At 45.6% G+C, this 23,000-nt stretch overlaps 1 protein-coding gene across 1 annotated transcript in view; it reads left to right on the plus strand.

Annotated features, from left to right (window-relative positions):
* Positions 1 to 23,000, plus strand: part of LOC106596918 (PHD finger protein 21B) — an 84,194-nt gene that overhangs the window by 56,198 nt on the left and 4,996 nt on the right. Inside the window, exons 3-9 of the mRNA XM_045722539.1 lie at positions 2,610 to 3,758; positions 4,957 to 5,109; positions 9,425 to 9,476; positions 9,979 to 10,055; positions 13,334 to 13,388; positions 16,649 to 16,671; positions 22,726 to 22,884. Coding sequence (XP_045578495.1) covers positions 2,610 to 3,758; positions 4,957 to 5,109; positions 9,425 to 9,476; positions 9,979 to 10,055; positions 13,334 to 13,388; positions 16,649 to 16,671; positions 22,726 to 22,884 — 1,668 coding nt within the window. The remainder of the gene's footprint in view (positions 1 to 2,609; positions 3,759 to 4,956; positions 5,110 to 9,424; positions 9,477 to 9,978; positions 10,056 to 13,333; positions 13,389 to 16,648; positions 16,672 to 22,725; positions 22,885 to 23,000) is intronic.

A 23,000-nucleotide genomic window follows, 5' to 3' on the forward strand; every position in this document is an offset into this window, starting at 1 on the left:
TGGCAGCATACCATTACAAACCCAGGTTTTGTAGTAACCACCAGGTGTTGAAGTACCAACCAGGTGTTGAAGTATCCACCAGGTGTTGTAGTAACCACCAGGTGTTGAAGTAACCACCAGGTGTTGTAGTAACCACCAGGTGTTGTACTAACCACCAGGTGTTGAAGTAACCACCAGGTGTTGAAGTAACCACCAGGTGTTGTAGTAACCACCAGGTGTTGAAGTAACCACCAGGTGTTGTAGTAACCACCAGGTGTTGTAGTAACCACCAGGTGTTGAAGTAACCACCAGGTGTTGTAGTAACCACCAGGTGTTGAAGTAACCACCAGGTGTTGTACTAACCACCAGGTGTTGAAGTATCCACCAGGTGCTGAAGTAACCACCAGGTGTTGAAGTAACCACCAGGTGTTGAAGTAACCACCAGGTGTTGAAGTAACCACCAGGTGTTGTACTAACCACCAGGTGTTGAAGTAACCACCAGGTGTTGAAGTAACCACCAGGTGCTGAAGTAACCACCAGGTGTTGAAGTAACCACCAGGTGTTGAAGTAACCACCAGGTGTTGAAGTAACCACCAGGTGTTGTACTAACCACCAGGTGTTGAAGTAACCACCAGGTGTTGAAGTAACCACCAGGTGTTGAAGTAACCACCAGGTGCTGAAGTAACCACCAGGTGTTGAAGTAACCACCAGGTGTTGAAGTAACCACCAGGTGTTGAAGTAACCACCAGGTGCTGAAGTAACCACCAGGTGTTGTAGTAACCACCAGGTGTTGAAGTAACCACCAGGGGTTGAAGTAACCACCAGGTGCTGAAGTAACCACCAGGTGTTGTAGTAACCACCAGGTGTTGAAGTATCCACCAGGTGCTGAAGTAACCACCAGGTGTTGAAGTATCCATATTGTCTGTCTGTCTGTCTGTCTGTCTGTCTGTCTGTCTGTCTGTCTGTCTGTCTGTCTGTCTGTCTGTCTGTCTGTCTGTCTGTCTGTCTGTCTGTCTGTCTGTCTGTCTGTCTGTCTGTCTGTCTGTCTGTCTGTCTGGTAGACAAGAGGGTAGCAAATGTGTGTGTCAGTTTTCTGTCTGTCTCTTGTGTTGAGTCTGTATGAACAGGTTATCTTCTATGTGTGTTAGAGAGAAAGAGACAGAGAGAGAGCGAGAGAGAGAGAGAGAGCTAGGGAGAGAGAGAGAGAGAGAGAGAGAGAGAGAGAGAGAGAGAGAGAGAGAGAGAGAGAGAGAGAGAGAGAGAGAGAGAGAGAGAGAGAGAGAGAGAGAGAGAGAGAGAGAGGGGAGAGAGAGAGAGAAAGAGAGAGAGAGAGAGAGAGGGAGAGAGAGGGAGAAAGAGAGAGAGCTAGGGAGAGAGAGAGAGAGAGAGAGAGAGAGAGCTATAGAGAGAGAGAGAGAGAGAGAGAGAGAGCTAGGGAGAGAGAGAGCTAGGGAGAGAGAGAGAGAGAGAGAGAGAGAGAGAGAGAGAGAGAGAGAGAGAGAGAGAGAGAGAGAGAGAGAGAGAGGGAGAGAGAGAGAGAGCTAGGGAGAGAGAGAGAGAGAGAGGGAGAGAGAGAGAGAGCTAGGGAGAGGGAGAGAGAGAGAGAGAGAGAGAGAGAGAGAGAGAGAGAGAGAGAGGAAGTGGGCAGTACATAGATGGATGGTGTTACTGACTGATTCAGTACAGAGATGGATGGTGTTACTGACTGTCTTACTGACTGATTCAGATGGTATTAGGTCATCTGTACAGAGATCTGAACAGGTCCACAAGTATGTTAATAAATTAAACTATAATCCTAGTTATCTTCTATGGGCTACGTGGGACGCTAGCGTCCCACCTGCGGGACACAGCCAGTGAAATATCAGGGTGGTAAATTCAAAAACAACAAAATGTCATAATTCAACTTTCTCAAACATACAACTATTTTACACCATTTTAAAGATACACTTCTCCTTGATGTAACCACATTGTCCGATTTCAAAAAGGCTTTACAGCGAAAGCAAAACATTAGATTATGTTAGGAGAGTACATAGACAAAAATAATCACACAGCCATTTTCCAAGCTAGGGTATTTTACCAATGTTTTCTAATTTTAATTATTTAATTTCTGGTGCTGACTTGACTGCCAGTTATTGAAGGGAAACGATTTCCTGAACATCAACGCCATAGTAAAACGCTGTTTTTGGATATAAATATGAACTTGATAGAACTGAAAATGCATGCATTGTCTAACATAATGTCCTAGGAGTGTCATCTGATGGAGATTGTAAAAGGTTAGTGCATCATTTTAGCTGGTTTTATGGTTTTGGTGACCCTGTCTTTGAATTGACAAAACATTACACACAGCTATTGTCAATGTACTCTCCTAACATAATCTAACTTTATGCTTTCGCCGTAAAACCTTTTTGAAATCGGACAATGTGGTTAGATTAAGGAGATGTTTATCTTTCAAAGGGTGTAAGATAGTTGTATGTTTGAAAAATTTGAATTTTGACATTTATTTGGTTTCAAATTTGCCGCTCTTGAAATGCACCTGCTGTTGATAGGGTGCACCACGGGTGGCACGCTAGCGTCCCACATAGCCCCAAGAGGTTTTTAACATGCTCCTTCTCTCCCTCCCTCCTCTCCAGGTTCAGCCAAAGAGTGTGATCCCAGCCAGCCTCCTCCTCAGCCACAGCCCTGTGTCTCTCCTCAATGAGCAGCCAGCCAGCCTCCTCCTCAGCCACAGCCTCCAGAGAGCTACCGCTGTAGTCAGCCCTAAGAGCCACGCCCACAGCTTTAACCAAACCCACAGCTCTAGCCACACCCTCACCCAGAGCCACACCCTCACCCAGAGCCACACCCTCACCCAGAGCCACACCCTCGGCCCGGCCCTGCCTACAGCCAACAGCACGTTCAGCCCAGAACGCCTCTCCATAGGTCAGGAAGACACAGCCACCTGCATAACCTCCTCACCCCCTCCCCTGGCCCAGACCCTGGCCCCTCCCCTGGCCTCTCCCCTGGCCCAGACCCTGGCCTCTCCCCTGGCCCAGACCCTGGCCTCTCCCCTGGCCCAGACCCTGGCCTCTCCCCTGGCCTCTCCCCTGGCCCAGACCCTGGCCTCTCCCCTGGCCCAGACCCTGGCCTCTCCCCTGGCCCAGACCCTGGCCTCTCCCCTGGCCTCTCCCCTGGCCCAGACCCTGGCCTCTCCCCTGGCCCAGACCCTGGCCTCTCCCTTGGCCTCTCCCCTGGCCCAGACCCTGGCCTCTCCCCTGGCCCAGACCCAGTCTCTCTCCCTGGCCCAGACCCTGGCCTCTCCCCTGGCCCAGACCCTGGCCTCTCCCCTGGCCCAGACCCTGGCCTCTCCCCTGGCCCAGACCCAGTCTCTCTCCCTGGCCCAGACCCAGTCTCTCTCCCTGGCCCAGACCCAGTCTCTCTCCCTGGCCCAGACCCAGTCTCTCTCCCTGGCCCAGACCCTGGCCTCTCCCCTGGCCCAGACCCAGTCTCTCTCCCCGGCCCAGACCCAGTCTCTCTCCCCGGCCCAGACCCAGTCTCTCTCCCCGGCCCAGACCCAGTCTCTCTCCCTGGCCCTAGCCTGGCCTGGAGGCCTCTCCACCATCTCTCCCACCTCTACCAGCAGCAACAGCAGCAGCCCAACAGCCACGTCAGCCTCAGTAGCCCCCGGTGTGACCTTCTCCATCATCTCTGCCTCGCCGCCCGCCGATACCGGGAATAACAGGGTGTGGACCATCAGTGAGGCAGTCAAGGTCCGGCCACTGATCTTCAGCACTGACAATAAGGTTAAAGACTGTCCTTGTCCTACACATCCTTCTGTCAATCTTACTAGCACTACTGACTGTCTCTGTCAGGATTGTCTCTACAATTACACACTTCATGCTGATCTTTCTCTCCTGTAAGGCTTCACATTACAGGCCTCATTACAGGTATCATTACAGGCATCATTACAGGTATCATTACAGGTATCATTACAGGCATCATTACAGGTATCATTACAGGCCTCATTACAGGCATCATTACAGGCCTCATTACAGGCCTCATTACAGGCATCATTACAGGCCTCATTACAGGTATCATTACAGGCATCATTACAGGTATCATTACAGGTATCATTACAGGCATCATTACAGGTATCATTACAGGCCTCATTACAGGCCTCATTACAGGCCTCATTACAGGCCTCATTACAGGCCTCATTACAGGTATCAATACAGGTATCATTACAGGCATCATTACAGGTATCATTACAGGCCTCATTACAGGCCTCATTACAGGCCTCATTACAGGCCTCATTACAGGCATCATTACAGGCATCATTACAGGCATCATTACAGGCATCATTACAGGCATCAATACAGGCATCATTACAGGCATCAATACAGGCATCATAACAGGCATCATTACAGGCATCATTACAGGCATCAATACAGGCATCATTACAGGCATCATTACAGGCATCACTACAGGCATCACTACAGGCATCATTACAGGCATCATTACAGGCATCATTACAGGTATCATTATAGGCATCATTACAGGCATCATGACAGGTAGAATTGTGCTTTATCATTCTTAATTTAAATCAATCACAATCAATTGTTTACCTTCCCTTCCCACTAAATAGTTATTAGAACCAACAGACGAATGCTTAACGCTCTCCCTGTGTGTGTGTGTGTGTGTGTGTGTGTGTGTGTGTGTGTGTGTGTGTGTGTGTGTGTGTGTGTGTGTGTGTGTGTGTGTGTGTGTGTGTGTGTGTGTGTGTGTGTGTGTGTGTGTGTGTGTGTGTGTGTGTGTGTGTGTGTGTATGGTGTGTGTGTGTGTGTGTGTATGGTGTGTATGGTGTGTATGGTGTGTGTGTGCGTGTGGTGTGTGTGTGTGTGTGCGTGCGTGCGCGCGCGTGCGTGGTGTGTGTGTGTGTGTGTGCGTGCGTGGTGTGTGTGTGCGTGTGCGTGTGCGTGTGTGTGGAGTGTGTTTTCCCAGTTGAAAATAATCCAGTCGGAGGCTGAGACCCCCAGCTCCTCCCAGGACTCCCCAGGAGGACCCCAGGGGGCCGACAGCCCCTCACAGGATGACCCCTCCACCTCTCCCTCCTCTACACCAGCCAAGCAGAAGCAGAAGGATGAGGACCCAGAGGTAAAACCATCTATCCCAAATGATTATACCTCAATAACAAGAACACAAACCGTGTTTTACTAGAGGATAAAGAAAATACAGTTTTTTTTTTATAGTATTTTATTACATAAATAAGGACTTAAAGCAAATAAACCATTACCTTTTATCTAAGCCACACGCTAACTATTAGGTTCTCTGGTATGGTGCTAATGCTAACTATTAGGTTCTCTGGTATGGTGCTAATGCTAACTATTAGGTTCTCTGGTATGGTGCTAATGCTAACTATTAGGTTATCTGGTATGGTGCTACTGCTAACTATTAGGTTCTCTGGTATGGTGCTACTGCTAACTATTAGGTTCTCTGATATGGTGCTACTGCTAACTATTAGGTTCTCTGGTATGGTGCTACTGCTAACTATTAGGTTATCTGGTATGGTGCTACTGCTAACTATTAGGTTCTCTGGTATGGTGCTACTGCTAACTATTAGGTTCTCTGGTATGGTGCTAATGCTAACTATTAGGTTCTCTGGTATGGTGCTAATGCTAACTATTAGGTTCTCTGGTATGGTGCTAATGCTAACTATTAGGGTCTCTGATATGGTGCTAATGCTAACTATTGGGTTCTCTGATATGGTGCTACTGCTAACTATTGGGTTCTCTGGTATGGTGCTAATGCTAACTATTAGGTTATCTGGTATGGTGCTACTGCTAACTATTAGGTTCTCTGATATGGTGCTACTGCTAACTATTAGGTTCTCTGGTATGGTGCTAATGCTAACTATTAGGTTCTCTGGTATGGTGCTACTGCTAACTATTGGGTTCTCTGGTATGGTGCTAATGCTAACTATTAGGTTATCTGGTATGGTGCTACTGCTAACTATTAGGTTCTCTGGTATGGTGCTAATGCTAACTATTAGGTTCTCTGGTATGGTGCTAATGCTAACTATTAGGTTCTCTGGTATGGTGCTAATGCTAACTATTAGGTTCTCTGGTATGGTGCTAATGCTAACTATTAGGTTATCTGGTATGGTGCTAATGCTAACTATTAGGTTCTTTGATATGGTGCTACTGCTAACAATTAGGGTCTCTGATATGGTGCTAATGCTAACAATTAGGGTCTCTGATATGGTGCTAATGCTAACTCAGAGCTGAAGCAGATGTCAATCTATCTGATTACTCTAACTCTGATTGGTTAATCCATCTAATTATAATAATAAACCCAGATAATCCCAGGTAATCCTGACTCAGCCTTCCTTTCCCTGGAAATCCCTCTAACCCTCGTCCCCCTCTAACCCTCGTCCCCCTCTCCCCCCTCTATCCCTCGTCCCCCTCTCCCCCCTCTAACCCTCGTCCCCCTCTCCCCCATCTAACCCTCGTCCCCCTCGTCCCCCCTCTAACCCCTCGTCCCCCTCTCCCCCCTCTAACCCTCGTCCCCCTCTCCCCCCTCTATCCCTCGTCCCCCTCGTCCCCCCCCTCTATCCCTCGTCCCCCTCTCCCCCCTCTATCCCTCGTCCCCCCTCTCCCCCCTCTATCCCTCGTCCCCCTCTCCCCCCTCTATCCCTCTCCCCCCTCTCCCCCCTCTATCCCTCGTCCCCTCCTCTATCCCTCGTCCCCCCTCTCATCCCTCGTCCCCCCTCTCCCCTCTCCCCCTCTATCCCTCTCCCCCCTCTAACCCTCGTCCCCCCCCCTCTCCCCCCCCTATCCCTAATCCCATTCTCCCCCCTCTATCCATGGTCTCCCTCTATGCCTGGTCTCCCTCTATCGTCCCGCCTCCCCCTCACGATATACTGATTCAACAAGCAGTAACTAATGAGAGTGATTCACTATGGACTGACTGATTCAACAAGCGGTAACTAATGAGAGTGATTCACTATGGACTGACTGATTCAACAAGCAGTAACTAATGAGAGCGATTCACTATAGACTGACTGATTCAACAAGCAGTAACTAATGAGAGCGATTCACTATGGACTGACTGATTCATTAACTAATGAGAGCGATTCACTATGGACTGACTGATTCAACAAGCAGTAACTAATGAGAGCGATTCACTATGGACTGACTGATTCAACAAGCAGTAACTAATGAGAGTGATTCACTATGGACTGACTGATTCAACAAGCAGTAACTAATGAGAGCGATTCACTATGGACTCACTGATTCATTAACTAATGAGAGCGATTCACTATGGACTGACTGATTCAACAAGCAGTAACTAATGAGAGTGATTCACTATGGACTGACTGATTCAACAAGCAGTAACTAATGAGAGTGATTCACTATGGACTGACTGATTCAACAAGCAGTAACTAATGAGAGTGATTCACTATGGACTGACTGATTCAACAAGCAGTAACTAATGAGAGTGATTCACTATGGACTGATCAACAAGCAGTAACTAATGAGAGTGATTCACTATGGACTGACTGATTCATTAACTAATGAGAGTGATTCACTATGGACTGACTGATTCATTAACTAATGAGAGTGATTCAGTATGGAGACATCGCAGTGGTTTCATTACTACAAGTGTTGCTGTTGCTAGGAAACCACACACACTAGCCCTGCTCTCACCCTGCCCACCTCTACCTGGAGTCATTCAGGGGGGAAAACAAGCCCATAACACTATAGTAGTAGAACATTCCACAGATTGTAGAAGAGAGTGAGAGTGGCAGGGTGAAAGAGAGAGTTGGATAATGAGAGAGAGAGAGAGACACAGACAGGGAGGGGAAGGGGAGGGAGGGAGGGAGGGACGCAGGGAGGGGAGGGGAGGGAGGGAGGGAGGGACCCAAACAGGGAGGGGAGGGGAGGGAGGGAGGGAGGGAGGGAGGGAGGGAGGGAGGGAGGGAGGGAGGGAGGGAGGGAGGGAGAGACCCAAACAGGGAGGGGAGGGGAGGGGAGGGAGGGAGGGAGGGAGGGAGAGACCCAGACAGGGAGGGGAGGGGAGGAGAGGGAGGGGAGGGTAGGGAGAGACCCAGACAGGGAGGGAGGGGAGGGGAGGGAGGGAGAGAGGGAGGGGAGGGGGGAGGGGAGGGGAGGGAGGGAGGGAGGGGAGGGACCCAAGGGAGGGGAGGGAGGGAGGGAGGGAGGGAGGGAGGGAGGGAGGGAGGGAGGGAGGGAGGGAGGGAGGGAGGGAGAGGGAGGGGAGGGGAGGAGAGGGAGGGGAGGGAGGGGAGGGAGAGGGGAGGGGAGGGGAGGAGAGGGAGAGACCCAGACAGGGAGGGGAGGGGAGGAGAGGGAGGGGAGGGTAGGGAGAGACCCAGACAGGGAGGGAGGGGAGGGGAGGGGAGGGAGGGAGGGAGGGAGAGACCCAGACAGGGAGGGGAGGGGAGGGAGGGGAGGGAGGGGAGGGAGAGACCCAGACAGGGAGGGGAGGGGAGGAGAGGGGAGGAGAGGGAGAGACCCAGACAGGGAGGGAGGGAGGGAGGGAGGGAGGTGAGTGAGAGGGAGGGAGGGAGGGAGTGTTCCCTGAGTGTCGGGAGGGAGGGAGGGAGGGAGGGAGGGAGGGAGGGGTCTGAGGCGAGAGTTGCCCTGAAAGTTCCCTGAAGGTTCCCTGAGGGTTCCCTGAGGGTTCTCCAGCTGGAGAATGGAGGAGACAGATTATATACCAGTTGACATGCCTCCCACAGTGGGACTGGAATGGTAATACTATACAATACCTTGTTATCAATCTATATGATATAACTGTTCCCTCCTGTATTGAGGTTCCCATGGGTGTCACACTGTAACATGTCCCCTCTCCACCTGTAATGTATTCATAGGGGTGTCACGCTGTAACATGTCCCCTCTCCACCTGTATGGTGTTCATATGGGTGTCACACTGTAACATGTCCCCTCTCCACCTGTATGGTATTCATGTGGGTGTCACGCTCTAACATGTCCCCTCTCCACCTGTATGGTATTCATATGGGTGTCACACTGTAACATGTCCCCTCTCCACCTGTATGGTATTCATGTGGGTGTCACGCTGTAACATGTTCCCTCTCCACCTGTATGGTATTCATGTGGGTGTCACGCTGTAACATGTCCCCTCTCCACCTGTATGGTATTCATATGGGTGTCACGCTGTAACATGTCCCCTCTCCACCTGTACGGTATTCATATGGGTGTCACACTGTAACATGTCCCCTCTCCACCTGTATGGTATTCATATGGGTGTCACACTCTAACCTGTCCCCTCTCCACCTGTATGGTATTCATATGGGTGTCACACTGTAACATGTCCCCTCTCCACCTGTATGGTATTCATATGGGTGTCACGCTGTAACATGTCCCCTCTCCACCTGTATGGTATTCATATGGGTGTCACACTCTAACCTGTCCCCTCTCCCCTACAGAAAATGTCCTTCATGGTGGCTCTTGGCCTGGTCACTACAGAGACCCTGGAAGGTGAGTTCTTCCTCTGACACTAAATTGAATTAAACTCATCAGAATGTAATAAAGGGCACATCTTTGCTGTCTTGTTGCAGGTGGTAACAATGAGATGAAACTTGAATGGACAGAGAAACTAGTCACTGTTACTCGTTACTTGTCTACCTGTCTGTCTGTACTGGCTGTGTCTACCTGTCTGTCTGTCCCATCTAGCTGTACTGTCTGTCTGTCTGTCTGTCTGTCTGTCTGTCTGTCTGTCTGTCTGTCTGTCTGTCTGTCTGTCTGTCTGTCTGTCTGCCCCATCTAGCTGTACTGTCTGTGTCTACCTGTCTGCCTGTCCTATCTACCTGTCCTGGCTGTGTCTACCTGTCTGTCCCATCTACCTGTCCTGTCTGTGTGTATCTAAGCCTCTGTCCCATAAGCCTTTGTTCCTCTACCTGTCTGTCTGTCCCATCTACCTGTACCTGCTGTGTGTATCTAAGCCTCTGTCCCATAAGCCTTTGTTCCTCTACCACGACAGAGATCCAGATCAAGAGACAGGAGAGGAAGAGACGAAGCACAGCCAACCCAGCCTACAGCGGCCTGGTCCAACCAGAGGTAACAGACAATGGACCCCTTTTTGTTGTTGTTGTTGTCTGGATTCAAAATAGCTTCAATAGTTGACAAATGTTATCTGAAAGTAGGTCAGAGCTGTTCGGGAGAGATATGCGTGTTTTGAAATGTGTAAGAGATGTTAGAGATACAGTATGTTACGTTTATGTTAATTAGTTAATTAATTAATTAATTAATTAATTAACGGGGCGTCATATAGAGGACACCAAGGCGCAAGCGTGTTGAGTGGTCATCGTTAATTTTTTTAATAAAAAACGAACTCTAGACAAAAATAAACAAAAAATGACAGCCAACAGTTCTGTCAGGTAAATGCAACGAAAACAGAAGAACAGGGCTGCCTAAGTATGGCTTCCAATCGGAGACAATGATAGACAGCTGCCTCTGATTGGAAACCATACCCGGCCAAAACATAGAAACAAAACAACATAGAATGCCCACCCACCTATCACACCCTGACCTAACTAAACAGAGAAAACCCAGCTCTCTTAGGTCAGAGCGTGACAGTAGAGTAGTACTAGTCGGCGTGATTCAGAGTTTAAATAAGGGTCGATGTCCACGTCCCGTGCTGAAATCTTAATTAGCAGAATAAAATATTAAAAAATCCCCACATAAATCTGTCAGTTTTAAGCTAGATATAGCTGTGGTAGAGGTGAGACTCTCACGGACACGTACACGTCCGTTGTTTTGCTGTAAGACGCCCACAGGCCTCACTATACTCGTCTGAAGGTCCCCTGTACCAGTCCCCCAAAAAATCGTTACAAAAATAAAGGGGTTAAATACATGTAAAAAATAAAAATAAAAATAAAACGATATCTCTCTCAGATATAGGACAGACACTTCAGAACAAATTTCATTTGATTTGTTGGGGGACTATCTGTTATTCCATGTAGTGAATCTGTTATTCAATGTGTTTGTATGGGCTAAAAGCAGTAAGCTAATAGGCTAATAGGCTAATACTTCAAAGGATCTATAAAGAAAAGGCCTTAGTCCCTGATGGTTCAGTTTAGACGGGCCTTAGTCCCTGATGGCCTCAGTCCCTGATGGCCTTAGTCCCTGATGGCCTTAGTCTCTGATGGCCTTAGTCTCTGATGACCTTAGTCCCTGTTGGCCTTAGTCTCTGATGGCCTTAGTCTCTGATGGCCTTAGTCCCTGATGGCCTTAGTCCCTGATGGCCTTAGTCTCTGATGGCCTTAGTCCCTGATGGCCTTAGTCCCTGATGGCCTTAGTCTCTGATGGCCTTAGTCCCTGATGGCCTTAGTCCCTGATGGGTTCAGTTTAGACAGGCCTTAGTCTCTGATGGCCTTAGTCTCTGATGGCCTTAGTCTCTGATGGCCTTAGTCTCTGATGGCCTTAGTCCCTGATGGCCTTAGTCTCTGATGGCCTTAGTCCCTGATGGCCTTAGTCCCTGATGGCCTTAGTCCCTGATGGCCTTAGTCCCTGATGGGTTCAGTTTAGACAGGCCTTAGTCTCTGATGGCCTTAATCCCTGATGGCCTTAGTCTCTGATGGCCTTAGTCCCTGATGGCCTTAGTCCCTGATGGGTTCAGTTTAGACAGGCCTTAGTCTCTGATGGCCTTAGTCTCTGATGGCCTTAGTCTCTGATGGCCTTAGTCCCTGATGGCCTTAGTCTCTGATGGCCTTAGTCCCTGATGGCCTTAGTCCCTGATGGCCTTAGTCCCTGATGGCCTTAGTCTCTGATGGTTCAGTTTAGACAGGCCTTAGTCTCTGATGGCCTTAATCCCTGATGGCTTTAGTCCCTGATGGCCTTAGTCTCTGATGGCCTTAGTCCCTGATGGGTTCAGTTTAGACAGGCCTTAGTCTCTGATGGCCTTAGTCCCTGATGGCCTCAGTCCCTGATGGCCTTAGTCCCTGATGGGTTCAGTTTAGACAGGCCTTAGTCTCTGATGGCCTTAGTCCCTGATGGCCTTAGTCCCTGATGGCCTTAGTCCCTGATGGCCTTAGTCTCTGATGGCCTTAGTCCCTGATGGCCTTAGTCCCTGATGGCCTTAGTCTCTGATGGCCTTAGTCTCTGATGGCCTTAGTCCCTGATGGCCTTAGTCCCTGATGGCCTTAGTCCCTGATGGCCTTAGTCCCTGATGGCCTTAGTCCCTGTTGGCCTTAGTCCCTGATGGCCTTAGTCCCTGATGGCCTTAGTCCCTGATGGCCTTAGTCTCTGATGGCCTTAGTCCCTGATGGCCTTAGTCCCTGATGGCCTTAGTCCCTGATGGCCTTAGTCCCTGATGGCCTTAGTCTCTGATGGCCTTAGTCTCTGATGGCCTTAGTCCCTGATGGCCTTAGTCTCTGATGGCCTTAGTCCCTGATGGCCTTAGTCCCTGATGGCCTTAGTCTCTGATGGCCTTAGTCTCTGATGGCCTTAGTCCCTGATGGCCTTAGTCCCTGATGGCCTTAGTCCCTGATGGCCTTAGTCCCTGATGGCCTTAGTCCCTGATGGCCTTAGTCCCTGATGGCCTTAGTCTCTGATGGCCTTAGTCCCTGATGGCCTTAGTCTCTGATGGCCTTAGTCCCTGATGGTACCCTTAGTCCCTGATGGCCTTAGTCTCTGATGGCCTTAGTCTCTGATGGCCTTAGTCCCTGATGGCCTTAGTCCCTGATGGCCTTAGTCTCTGATGGCCTTAGTCTCTGATGGCCTTAGTCCCTGATGGCCTTAGTCCCTGATGGCCTTAGTCCCTGATGGCCTTAGTCCCTGATGGCCTTAGTCCCTGTTGGAGCCTTAGTCCCTGATGGCCTTAGTCTCTGATGGCCTTAGTCCCTGATGGCCTTAGTCTCTGATGGCCTTAGTCCCTGATGGCCTTAGTCCCTGATGGCCTTAGTCCCTGATGGCCTTAGTCCCTGATGGCCTTAGTCCCTGATGGCCTTAGTCTCTGATGGTTCAGTTTAGACAGGCCTTAGTCCCTGATGGCCTTAGTCCCTGATGGCCTTAGTCTCTGATGGCCTTAGTCCCTGATGGCCTTAGTCCCTGATGGGTTAAGTGATGTTTAGCTGCACTTTGTTTCATGTCTGTTGGAGCTGGTGCCTTGTGCTTTCCACATAACGTCGTACATGATGTTCAGTAACACTGCCCAAAACGTGTGCTACAGTGATTCTACTAAAGTTATTTTCCGCGTAACTTGGAAGAATTCAGTAAATGCTGTTGAGAGTCGATTTTGCAGAGCTAAAAACGTGTCTTCTCAGAATTCCTGTTTGTGTTAGAGGTGAAGGAAGTAAACATTTTCTCTGTCTCTCTCCTCACTTCCTACCTTCCAGCGTAAACGCCTTGCATCAAATTACCTGGACAACCCACTCTTCCTATCTGTGAGAGGTAAAACCCATTTATATACTGACCCATCAACACAACTAGACAGGACTGGTAAAACCCATTTATATACTGACCCATCAACACAACTAGACAGGACTGGTAAAACACATTTATATACTGACCCATCAACACAACTAGACAGGACTGGTAAAACACATTTATATACTGACCCATCAACACAACTAGACAGGACTGGTAAAACACATTTATATACTGACCCATCAACACAACTAGACAGGACTGGTAAAACACATTTATATACTGACCCATCAACACAACTAGACAGGACTGGTAAAGCACATTTATATACTGACCCATCAACGCAACTAGACAGGACTGGTAAAACACATTTATACTTCCCCATTAACACAACTAGACAGGACTGGTAAAACACATTTATACTGACCCATCAACACAACCAGACAGGACTGGTAAAACACATTTATATACTGACCCATCAACACAACTAGACAGGACTGGTAAAACACATTTATACTTCCCCATCAACACATCTAGACAGGACTTGTAAAACACATTTATACTTCCCCATCAAAACAACTAGACAGGACTGGTAAAACACATTTATACTGACCCATCAACACAACTAGACAGGACTGGTAAAACACATTTATACTTCCCCCATCAACACAACTAGACAGGACTGGTAAAACACATTTATACTGACCCATCAACACAACTAGACAGGACTGGTAAAACACATTTATACTCCCCCATCAACACAACGAGACAGGACTGGTAAAACACATTTATACTGACCCATCAACACAACTAGACAGGACTGGTAAAACACATTTATACTGACCCATCAACACAACTAGACAGGACTGGTAAAGCACATTTATACGTCACCCACACAACTAGACAGGACTGGTAAAACACATTCATACTCCCCCATGAACACAACTAGACAGGACTGGTAAAACACATTTATACTGACCCATCAACACAACTAGACAGGACTGGTAAAACACATTTATACTGACCCATCAACACAACTAGACAGGACTGGTAAAACACATTTATACTGACCCATCAACACAACTAGACAGGACTGGTAAAACACATTTATACTTCCCCCATCAACACAACTAGACAGGACTGGTAAAACACATTTATACTTCCCCCATCAACACAACTAGACAGGACTGGTAAAACACATTTATATACTGACCCATCAACACAACTAGACAGGACTGGTAAAACACATTTATACTTCCCCATCAACACACCTAGACAGGACTGGTAAAATACATTTATACGGACCCATCAACACAACTAGACAGGACTGGTAAAACACATTTATACTTCCCCATCAACACAACTAGACAGGACTGGTAAAACACATTTATACTGACCCATCAACACAACTAGACAGGACTGGTAAAGCACATTTATACGTCACCCACCACAACTAGACAGGACTGGTAAAGCACATTTATACGTCCCCCATCAACACAACTAGACAGGACTGGTAAAACACATTTATACTTCCCCATCAACACAACTAGACAGGACTGGTAAAGCACATTTATACGTCCCCCATCAACACAACTAGACAGGACTGGTAAAGCACATTTATACGTCCCCCATCAACACAACTAGACAGGACTGGTAAAACATTTATACTGACCCATCAAGACAACTAGACAGGACTGGTAAAACACATTTATACTGACCCATCAACACATCTAGACAGGACTGGTAAAACACAATTATACTTCCCCATCAACACAACTAGACAGGACTGGTAAAACACATATATACTGACCCATCAACACAACTAGACAGGACTGGTAAAACACATTTATACATCCCCCATCAACACAACTAGACAGGACTGGTAAAACACATTTATACTGACCCATCAACACAACTAGACAGGACTGGTAAAACACATTTATACTTTCCCATCAACAGAACTAGACAGGACTGGTAAAACACATTTATGCAACCCCCATCAACACATCTAGCCAGGACTGGTAAAACACATTTATACTGACCCATCAACACAACTAGACAGGACTGGTAAAACACATTTATACTTCCCCATCAACACAACTAGACAGGACTGGTAAAACACATTTATGCAACCCCCATCAACACAACTAGACAGGACTGGTAAAACACATTTATACTGACCCATCAACACAACTAGACAGGACTGGTAAAACACATTTATACTGACCCATCAACACAACTAGACAGGACTGGTAAAGCACATTTATACTCCCCCATCAACACAACTAGACAGGACTCAATTACACTGCATCCTTCTAGACTAGAGCATGGACTGTAATTACACTGTATTGTACTAGACTAGAGCATGGACTGTAATTACACTGTATCCTTCTAGACTAGAGCATGGACTGTAATTACACTGTATTGTACTAGACTAGAGCATGGACTGTAATTACACTGCATCCTACTAGACTAGAGCATGGACTGTAATTACACTGTATCCTACTAGACTAGAGCATGGACTGTAATTACACTGCATCCTACTAGACTAGAGCATGGACTGTAATTACACTGTATCCTACTAGACTAGAGCATGGACTGTAATTACACTGCATCCTACTAGACTAGAGCATGGACTGTAATTACACTGTATTGTACTAGACTAGAGCATGGACTGTAATTACACTGTATCCTACTAGACTAGAGCATGGACTGTAATTACACTGTATCCTACTAGACTAGAGCATGGACTGTAATTACACTGTATCCTACTAGACTAGAGCATGGACTGTAATTACACTGTATCCTACTAGACTAGAGCATGGACTGTAATTACACTGTATTGTACTAGACTAGAGCCTGGACTGTAATTACACTGTATTGTACTAGACTAGAGCATGGACTGTAATTACACTGTATTGTACTAGACTAGAGCATGGACTGTAATTACACTGTATCCTACTAGACTAGAGCATGGACTGTAATTTACACTGTATCCTACTAGACTAGAGCATGGACTGTAATTACACTGCATCCTACTAGACTAGAGCATGGACTGTAATTACACTGCATCCTACTAGACTAGAGCATGGACTGTGTTGACCTGAGCTGCGTTCCCCAGAACAGAGATGTTGCAGGTCTGTTGCTTAATGTTTCCCGGTCTAAAACCCTACTGCTGCCGCACCCCTCCCCCTCTCTGGCCCAAACCGCTGCTCAACCCCCATATGTCTTCACCTGTTGTCAGCGACTAACCTGTTATCTGCTTCCTGTGTTACGCACGCAAGCCACTGGGGACTACAGATGGAAGGTACGTACTGGAGCATGACGTGATTACAGCTAGGACTGTAGATGGTGGTGTTGTAGTGATGTATACTGTAGATAGTGGTGTTGTAGTGTTGTATACTGTAGATAGTGGTGTTGTAGTGTTGTATACTGTAGATAGTGGTGTTGTATACTGTAGATAGTGGTGTTGTAGTGTGGTATACTGTAGATAGTGGTGTTGTATACTGTAGATAGTGGTGTTGTAATGTGGTATACTGTAGATAGTGGTGTTGTAGTGTGGTATACTGTAGATAGTGGTGTTGTATACTGTAGATAGTGGTGTTGTAGTGTGGTATACTGTAGATAGTGGTGTGGTAGTGTGGTATACTGTAGATAGTGGTGTTGTATACTGTAGATAGTGGTGTTGTATACTGTAGATAGTGGTGTTGTAGTGTGGTATACTGTAGATAGTGGTGTTGTAATGTGGTATACTGTAGATAGTGGTGTTGTAGTGTGGTATACTGTAGATAGTGGTGTGGTATACTGTAGATAGTGGTGTTGTATACTGTAGATAGTGGTGTTGTAGTGTGGTATACTGTAGATAGTGGTGTTGTAGTGTGGTATACTGTAGATAGTGGTGTTGTAGTGTGGTATACTGTAGATAGTGGTGTTGTAGTGTGGTATACTGTAGATTGTGGTGTTGTAGTGTGGTATACTGTAGATAGTGGTGTTGTATACTGTAGATAGTGGTGTTGTAGTGTTGTATACTGTAGATAGTGGTGTTGTAGTGTTGTATACTGTAGATAGTGGTGTTGTATACTGTAGATAGTGGTATGGTATACTGTAGATAGTGGTGTTGTATACTGTAGATAGTGGTGTGGTATACTGTAGATAGTGGTGTTGTAGTGTGGTATATTGTAGATAGTGGTGTTGTAATGTGGTATACTGTAGATAGTGGTGTTGTAGTGTGGTATACTGTAGATAGTGGTGTTGTAGTGTGGTATACTGTAGATAGTGGTGTTGTAGTGTGGTATACTGTAGATAGTGGTGTTGTAGTGTGGTATACTGTAGATAGTGGTGTTGTATACTGTAGATAGTGGTGTTGTAGTGTGGTATACTGTAGATAGTGGTGTTGTAGTGTGGTATACTGTAGATAGTGGTGTTGTATACTGTAGATAGTGGTGTGGTAGTGTTGTATACTGTAGATAGTGGTGTTGTAGTGTGGTATACTGTAGATAGTGGTGTTGTAGTGTGGTATACTGTAGATAGTGGTGTTGTAGTGTGGTATACTGTAGATAGTGGTGTTGTAGTGTGGTATACTGTAGATTGTGGTGTTGTAGTGTGGTATACTGTAGATAGTGGTGTTGTAGTGTGGTATACTGTAGATAGTGGTGTTGTATACTGTAGATAGTGGTGTTGTAGTGTGGTATACTGTAGATAGTGGTGTTGTATACTGTAGATAGTGGTGTTGTAGTGTGGTATACTGTAGATAGTGGTGTTGTATACTGTAGATAGTGGTGTTGTAGTGTGGTATACTGTAGATAGTGGTGTTGTATACTGTAGATAGTGGTGTTGTATACTGTAGATAGTGGTGTTGTAGTGTTGTATACTGTAGATAGTGGTATGGTATACTGTAGATAGTGGTGTTGTATACTGTAGATAGTGGTGTGGTATACTGTAGATAGTGGTGTTGTATACTGTAGATAGTGGTGTTGTAGTGTGGTACACTGTAGATAGTGGTGTTGTAGTGTGGTATACTGTAGATAGTGGTGTTGTAATGTGGTATACTGTAGATAGTGGTGTTGTAGTGTGTTGTAGTGTGGTATACTGTAGATAGTGGTGTTGTAGTGTGGTATACTGTAGATAGTGGTGTTGTAGTGTGGTATACTGTAGATAGTGGTGTGGTATACTGTAGATAGTGGTGTGGTATACTGTAGATAGTGGTGTTGTAATGTGGTATACTGTAGATAGTGGTGTTGTAGTGATGTATACTGTAGATAGTGGTGTTGTAGTGTGGTATACTGTAGATAGTGGTGTTGTAGTGTGGTATACTGTAGATAGTGGTGTTGTATACTGTAGATAGTGGTGTTGTATACTGTAGATAGTGGTGTTGTAGTGTGGTATACTGTAGATAGTGGTGTTGTATACTGTAGATAGTGGTGTTGTAGTGATGTATACTGTAGATAGTGGTGTTGTAGTGTTGTATACTGTAGATAGTGGTGTTGTAGTGTGGTATACTGTAGATAGTGGTGTTGTAGTGTGGTATACTGTAGATAGTGGTGTTGTAGTGTTGTATACTGTAGATAGTGGTGTTGTAGTGTTGTATACTGTAGATAGTGGTGTTGTATACTGTAGATAGTGGTGTTGTAGTGTTGTATACTGTAGATAGTGGTGTTGTAGTGTTGTATACTGTAGATAGTGGTGTTGTATACTGTAGATAGTGGTATACTGTAGATAGTGGTGTTGTAGTGTGGTATACTGTAGATAGTGGTGTTGTAGTGTGGTATATTGTAGATAGTGGTGTGGTATACTGTAGATAGTGGTGTTGTATACTGTAGATAGTGGTGTTGTAGTGTGGTATACTGTAGATAGTGGTGTTGTATACTGTAGATAGTGGTGTTGTAGTGTGGTATATTGTAGATAGTGGTGTTGTAGTGTTGTATACTGTAGATAGTGGTGTTGTAGTGTGGTATACTGTAGATAGTGGTGTTGTAGTGTTGTATACTGTAGATAGTGGTATACTGTAGATAGTGGTGTTGTAGTGTTGTATACTGTAGATAGTGGTGTTGTAGTGTGGTATACTGTAGATAGTGGTGTTGTAGTGTTGTATACTGTAGATAGTGGTATACTGTAGATAGTGGTGTTGTAGTGTTGTATACTGTAGATAGTGGAGTTGTAGTGTGGTATACTGTAGATAGTGGTGTTGTATACTGTAGATAGTAGTGTTGTAGTGTGGTATACTGTAGATAGTGGTGTGGTAGTGTGGTATACTGTAGATAGTGGTGTTGTATACTGTAGATAGTGGTGTTGTAGTGTTGTATACTGTAGATAGTGGTGTTGTAGTGTGGTATACTGTAGATAGTGGTGTTGTAGTGTGGTATACTGTAGATAGTGGTGTTGTATACTGTAGATAGTGGTGTTGTAGTGTGGTATACTGTAGATAGTGGTGTTGTAGTGTGGTATACTGTACATAGTGGTGTTGTAGTGTGGTATACTGTAGATAGTGGTGTTGTAGTGTGGTATACTGTAGATAGTGGTGTTGTAGTGTTGTATATTGTAGATAGTAGTGTTGTATACTGTAGATAGTGGTGTGGTATACTGTAGATAGTGGTGTTGTAGTGTGGTATACTGTAGATAGTGGTGTTGTAGTGTGGTATACTGTAGATAGTGGTGTGGTATATTGTAGATAGTGGTGTTGTGGTGTTGTAGTGTGGTATACTGTAGATAGTGGTGTTGTGGTGTTGTATATTGTAGATAGTAGTGTTGTATACTGTAGATAGTGGTGTTGTAGTGTGGTATACTGTAGATAGTGGTGTTGTAATGTGGTATACTGTAGATAGTGGTGTTGTAATGTGGTATACTGTAGATAGTGGTGTTGTATACTGTAGATAGTGGTGTTGTAGTGTGGTATACTGTAGATAGTGGTGTGGTATACTGTAGATAGTGGTGTTGTAGTGTGGTATACTGTAGATAGTGGTGTTGTATACTGTAGATAGTGGTGTTGTAGTGTGGTATATTGTAGATAGTGGTGTTGTATACTGTAGATAGTGGTGTTGTAGTGTGGTATACTGTAGATAGTGGTGTTGTATACTGTAGATAGTGGTGTTGTAGTGTGGTATACTGTAGATAGTGGTGTTGTATACTGTAGATAGTGGTGTTGTATACTGTAGATAGTGGTGTTGTAATGTGGTATACTGTAGATAGTGGTGTTGTAGTGTGGTATACTGTAGATAGTGGTGTTGTATACTGTAGATAGTGGTGTTGTAGTGTGGTATACTGTAGATAGTGGTGTGGTAGTGTGGTATACTGTAGATAGTGGTGTTGTATACTGTAGATAGTGGTGTTGTATACTGTAGATAGTGGTGTTGTAATGTGCTATACTGTAGATAGTGGTGTTGTATACTGTAGATAGTGGTGTAGCAAATTTAGCAAATTTATATAGATATTCTCCTTCCTGCCTCTGGAGTAGTATTTCCAGCAGACATTTGACAGATAATCAGAGAGATGATGGATGATGTAATCAGTGAGATGAGGGGATGATGTAATCAGAGAGATGATGTAATCAGAGAGATGATGTAATCAGAGAGATGATGTAATCAGAGAGATGATGTAATCAGAGAGATGAGGGGATGATGTAATCAGAGAGATGATGTAATCAGAGAGATGAGGGGATGATGTAATCAGAGATGAGGGGACGATGTAATGAGAGAGATGAGGGGACGATGTAATCAGAGAGATGATGTAATCAGAGAGATGATGTAATCAGAGAGATGAGGGGATGATGTAATCAGAGAGATGAGGGAACGATGTAATCAGAGAGATGATGTAATCAGAGAGATGATGTAATCAGAGAGATGAGGGGATGATGTAATCAGAGATGAGGGGATGATGTAATCAGAGATGAGGGGACGATGTAATCAGAGAGATGAGGGGATGATGTAATCAGAGAGATGATGTAATCAGAGAGATGAGGGGATGATGTAATCAGAGATGAGGGGACGATGTAATCAGAGAGATGAGGGGATGATGTAATCAGAGAGATGATGTAATCAGAGAGATGATGTAATCAGAGAGATGATGTAATCAGAGAGATGAGGGAATCAGAGAGATGAGGGAACGATGTAATCAGAGAGATGATGTAATCAGAGAGATGATGTAATCAGAGAGATGAGGGGACGATGTAATCAGAGAGATGAGGGGACGATGTAATCAGAGAGATGATGTAATCAGAGAGATGATGTAATCAGAGAGATGAGGGAATCAGAGAGATGATGTAATCAGAGAGATGATGTAATCAGAGAGATGATGTAATCAGAGAGATGAGGGGATGATGTAATCAGAGAGATGATGTAATCAGAGAGATGAGGGGATGATGTAATCAGAGAGATGATGTAATCAGAGAGATGAGGGAATCAGAGAGATGATGTAATCAGAGAGATGATGTAATCAGAGAGATGAGGGGATGATGTAATCAGAGAGATGATGTAATCAGAGAGATGAGGGGACGATGTAATCAGAGAGATGATGTAATCAGAGAGATGAGGGAACGATGTAATCAGAGAGATGATGTAATCAGAGAGATGATGTAATCAGAGAGATGATGTAATCAGAGAGATGAGGGGATGATGTAATCAGAGAGATGATGTAATCAGAGAGATGAGGGGACGATGTAATCAGAGAGATGATGTAATCAGAGAGATGATGTAATCAGAGAGATGATGTAATCAGAGAGATGAGGGGATGATGTAATCAGAGAGATGAGGGGACGATGTAATCAGAGAGATGATGTAATCAGAGAGTTGATGTAATCAGAGAGATGAGGGGATGATGTAATCAGGGAGATAATGGATGATGTAATCAGAGATATGAGGGGACGATGTAATCAGGGAGATGAGGGGATGATGTAATCAGAGAGATGATGGATGATGTAATCAGTGAGATGAGGGGACGATGTAATCAGAGATGAGGGGACGATGTAATCAGAGAGATGATGTAATCAGAGAGATGAGGGGATGATGTAATCAGAGAGATGATGTAATCAGAGAGATGAGGGGATGATGTAATCAGAGAGATGATGTAATCAGAGAGATGAGGGGATGATGTAATCAGAGAGATGATGTAATCAGAGAGATGAGGAGATGATGTAATCAGAGAGATGATGTAATCAGAGAGATGAGGGGATGATGTAATCAGAGAGACGATGTAATCAGAGAGATGAGAGATATCCATTGTGTCACTGGATCAAATCAATCAATCATTCAAAAAGTGGATGTTGTTTGGACTTGACATGACCGTGGTATTGAATGGCAGGTGGAATAAGAAGCACTAACAGCTGCGTGTCCTGAGGTACTGACCGTCTGACTGTGTGTCCGTCTGACAGGAAGAGCTGGAGCATGACGACCACTGCTCTGTGTGTAAGGAGGAAGGAGAGCTGCAGCTGTGCCATAACTGCCCCAGAGCCTACCACCCTGACTGCCTGCACCCACCTCTCAGAACACCGCCCCGGGGGGTGTGGGTCTGCACCAAGTGTCAGAAGAAGGTGAGAAGCTAGAGAGGGGAAATACATCTGGTTGGGTTAGAACGGATACTTTGTAATGCTACAGCGATATCTACTGACTATAACAACACTACTGAATGATATCTACTGACTATAAC

Source organism: Salmo salar, chromosome ssa07, assembly GCF_905237065.1.
Source record: "Salmo salar chromosome ssa07, Ssal_v3.1, whole genome shotgun sequence".
NCBI lineage: Eukaryota > Metazoa > Chordata > Actinopteri > Salmoniformes > Salmonidae > Salmo > Salmo salar.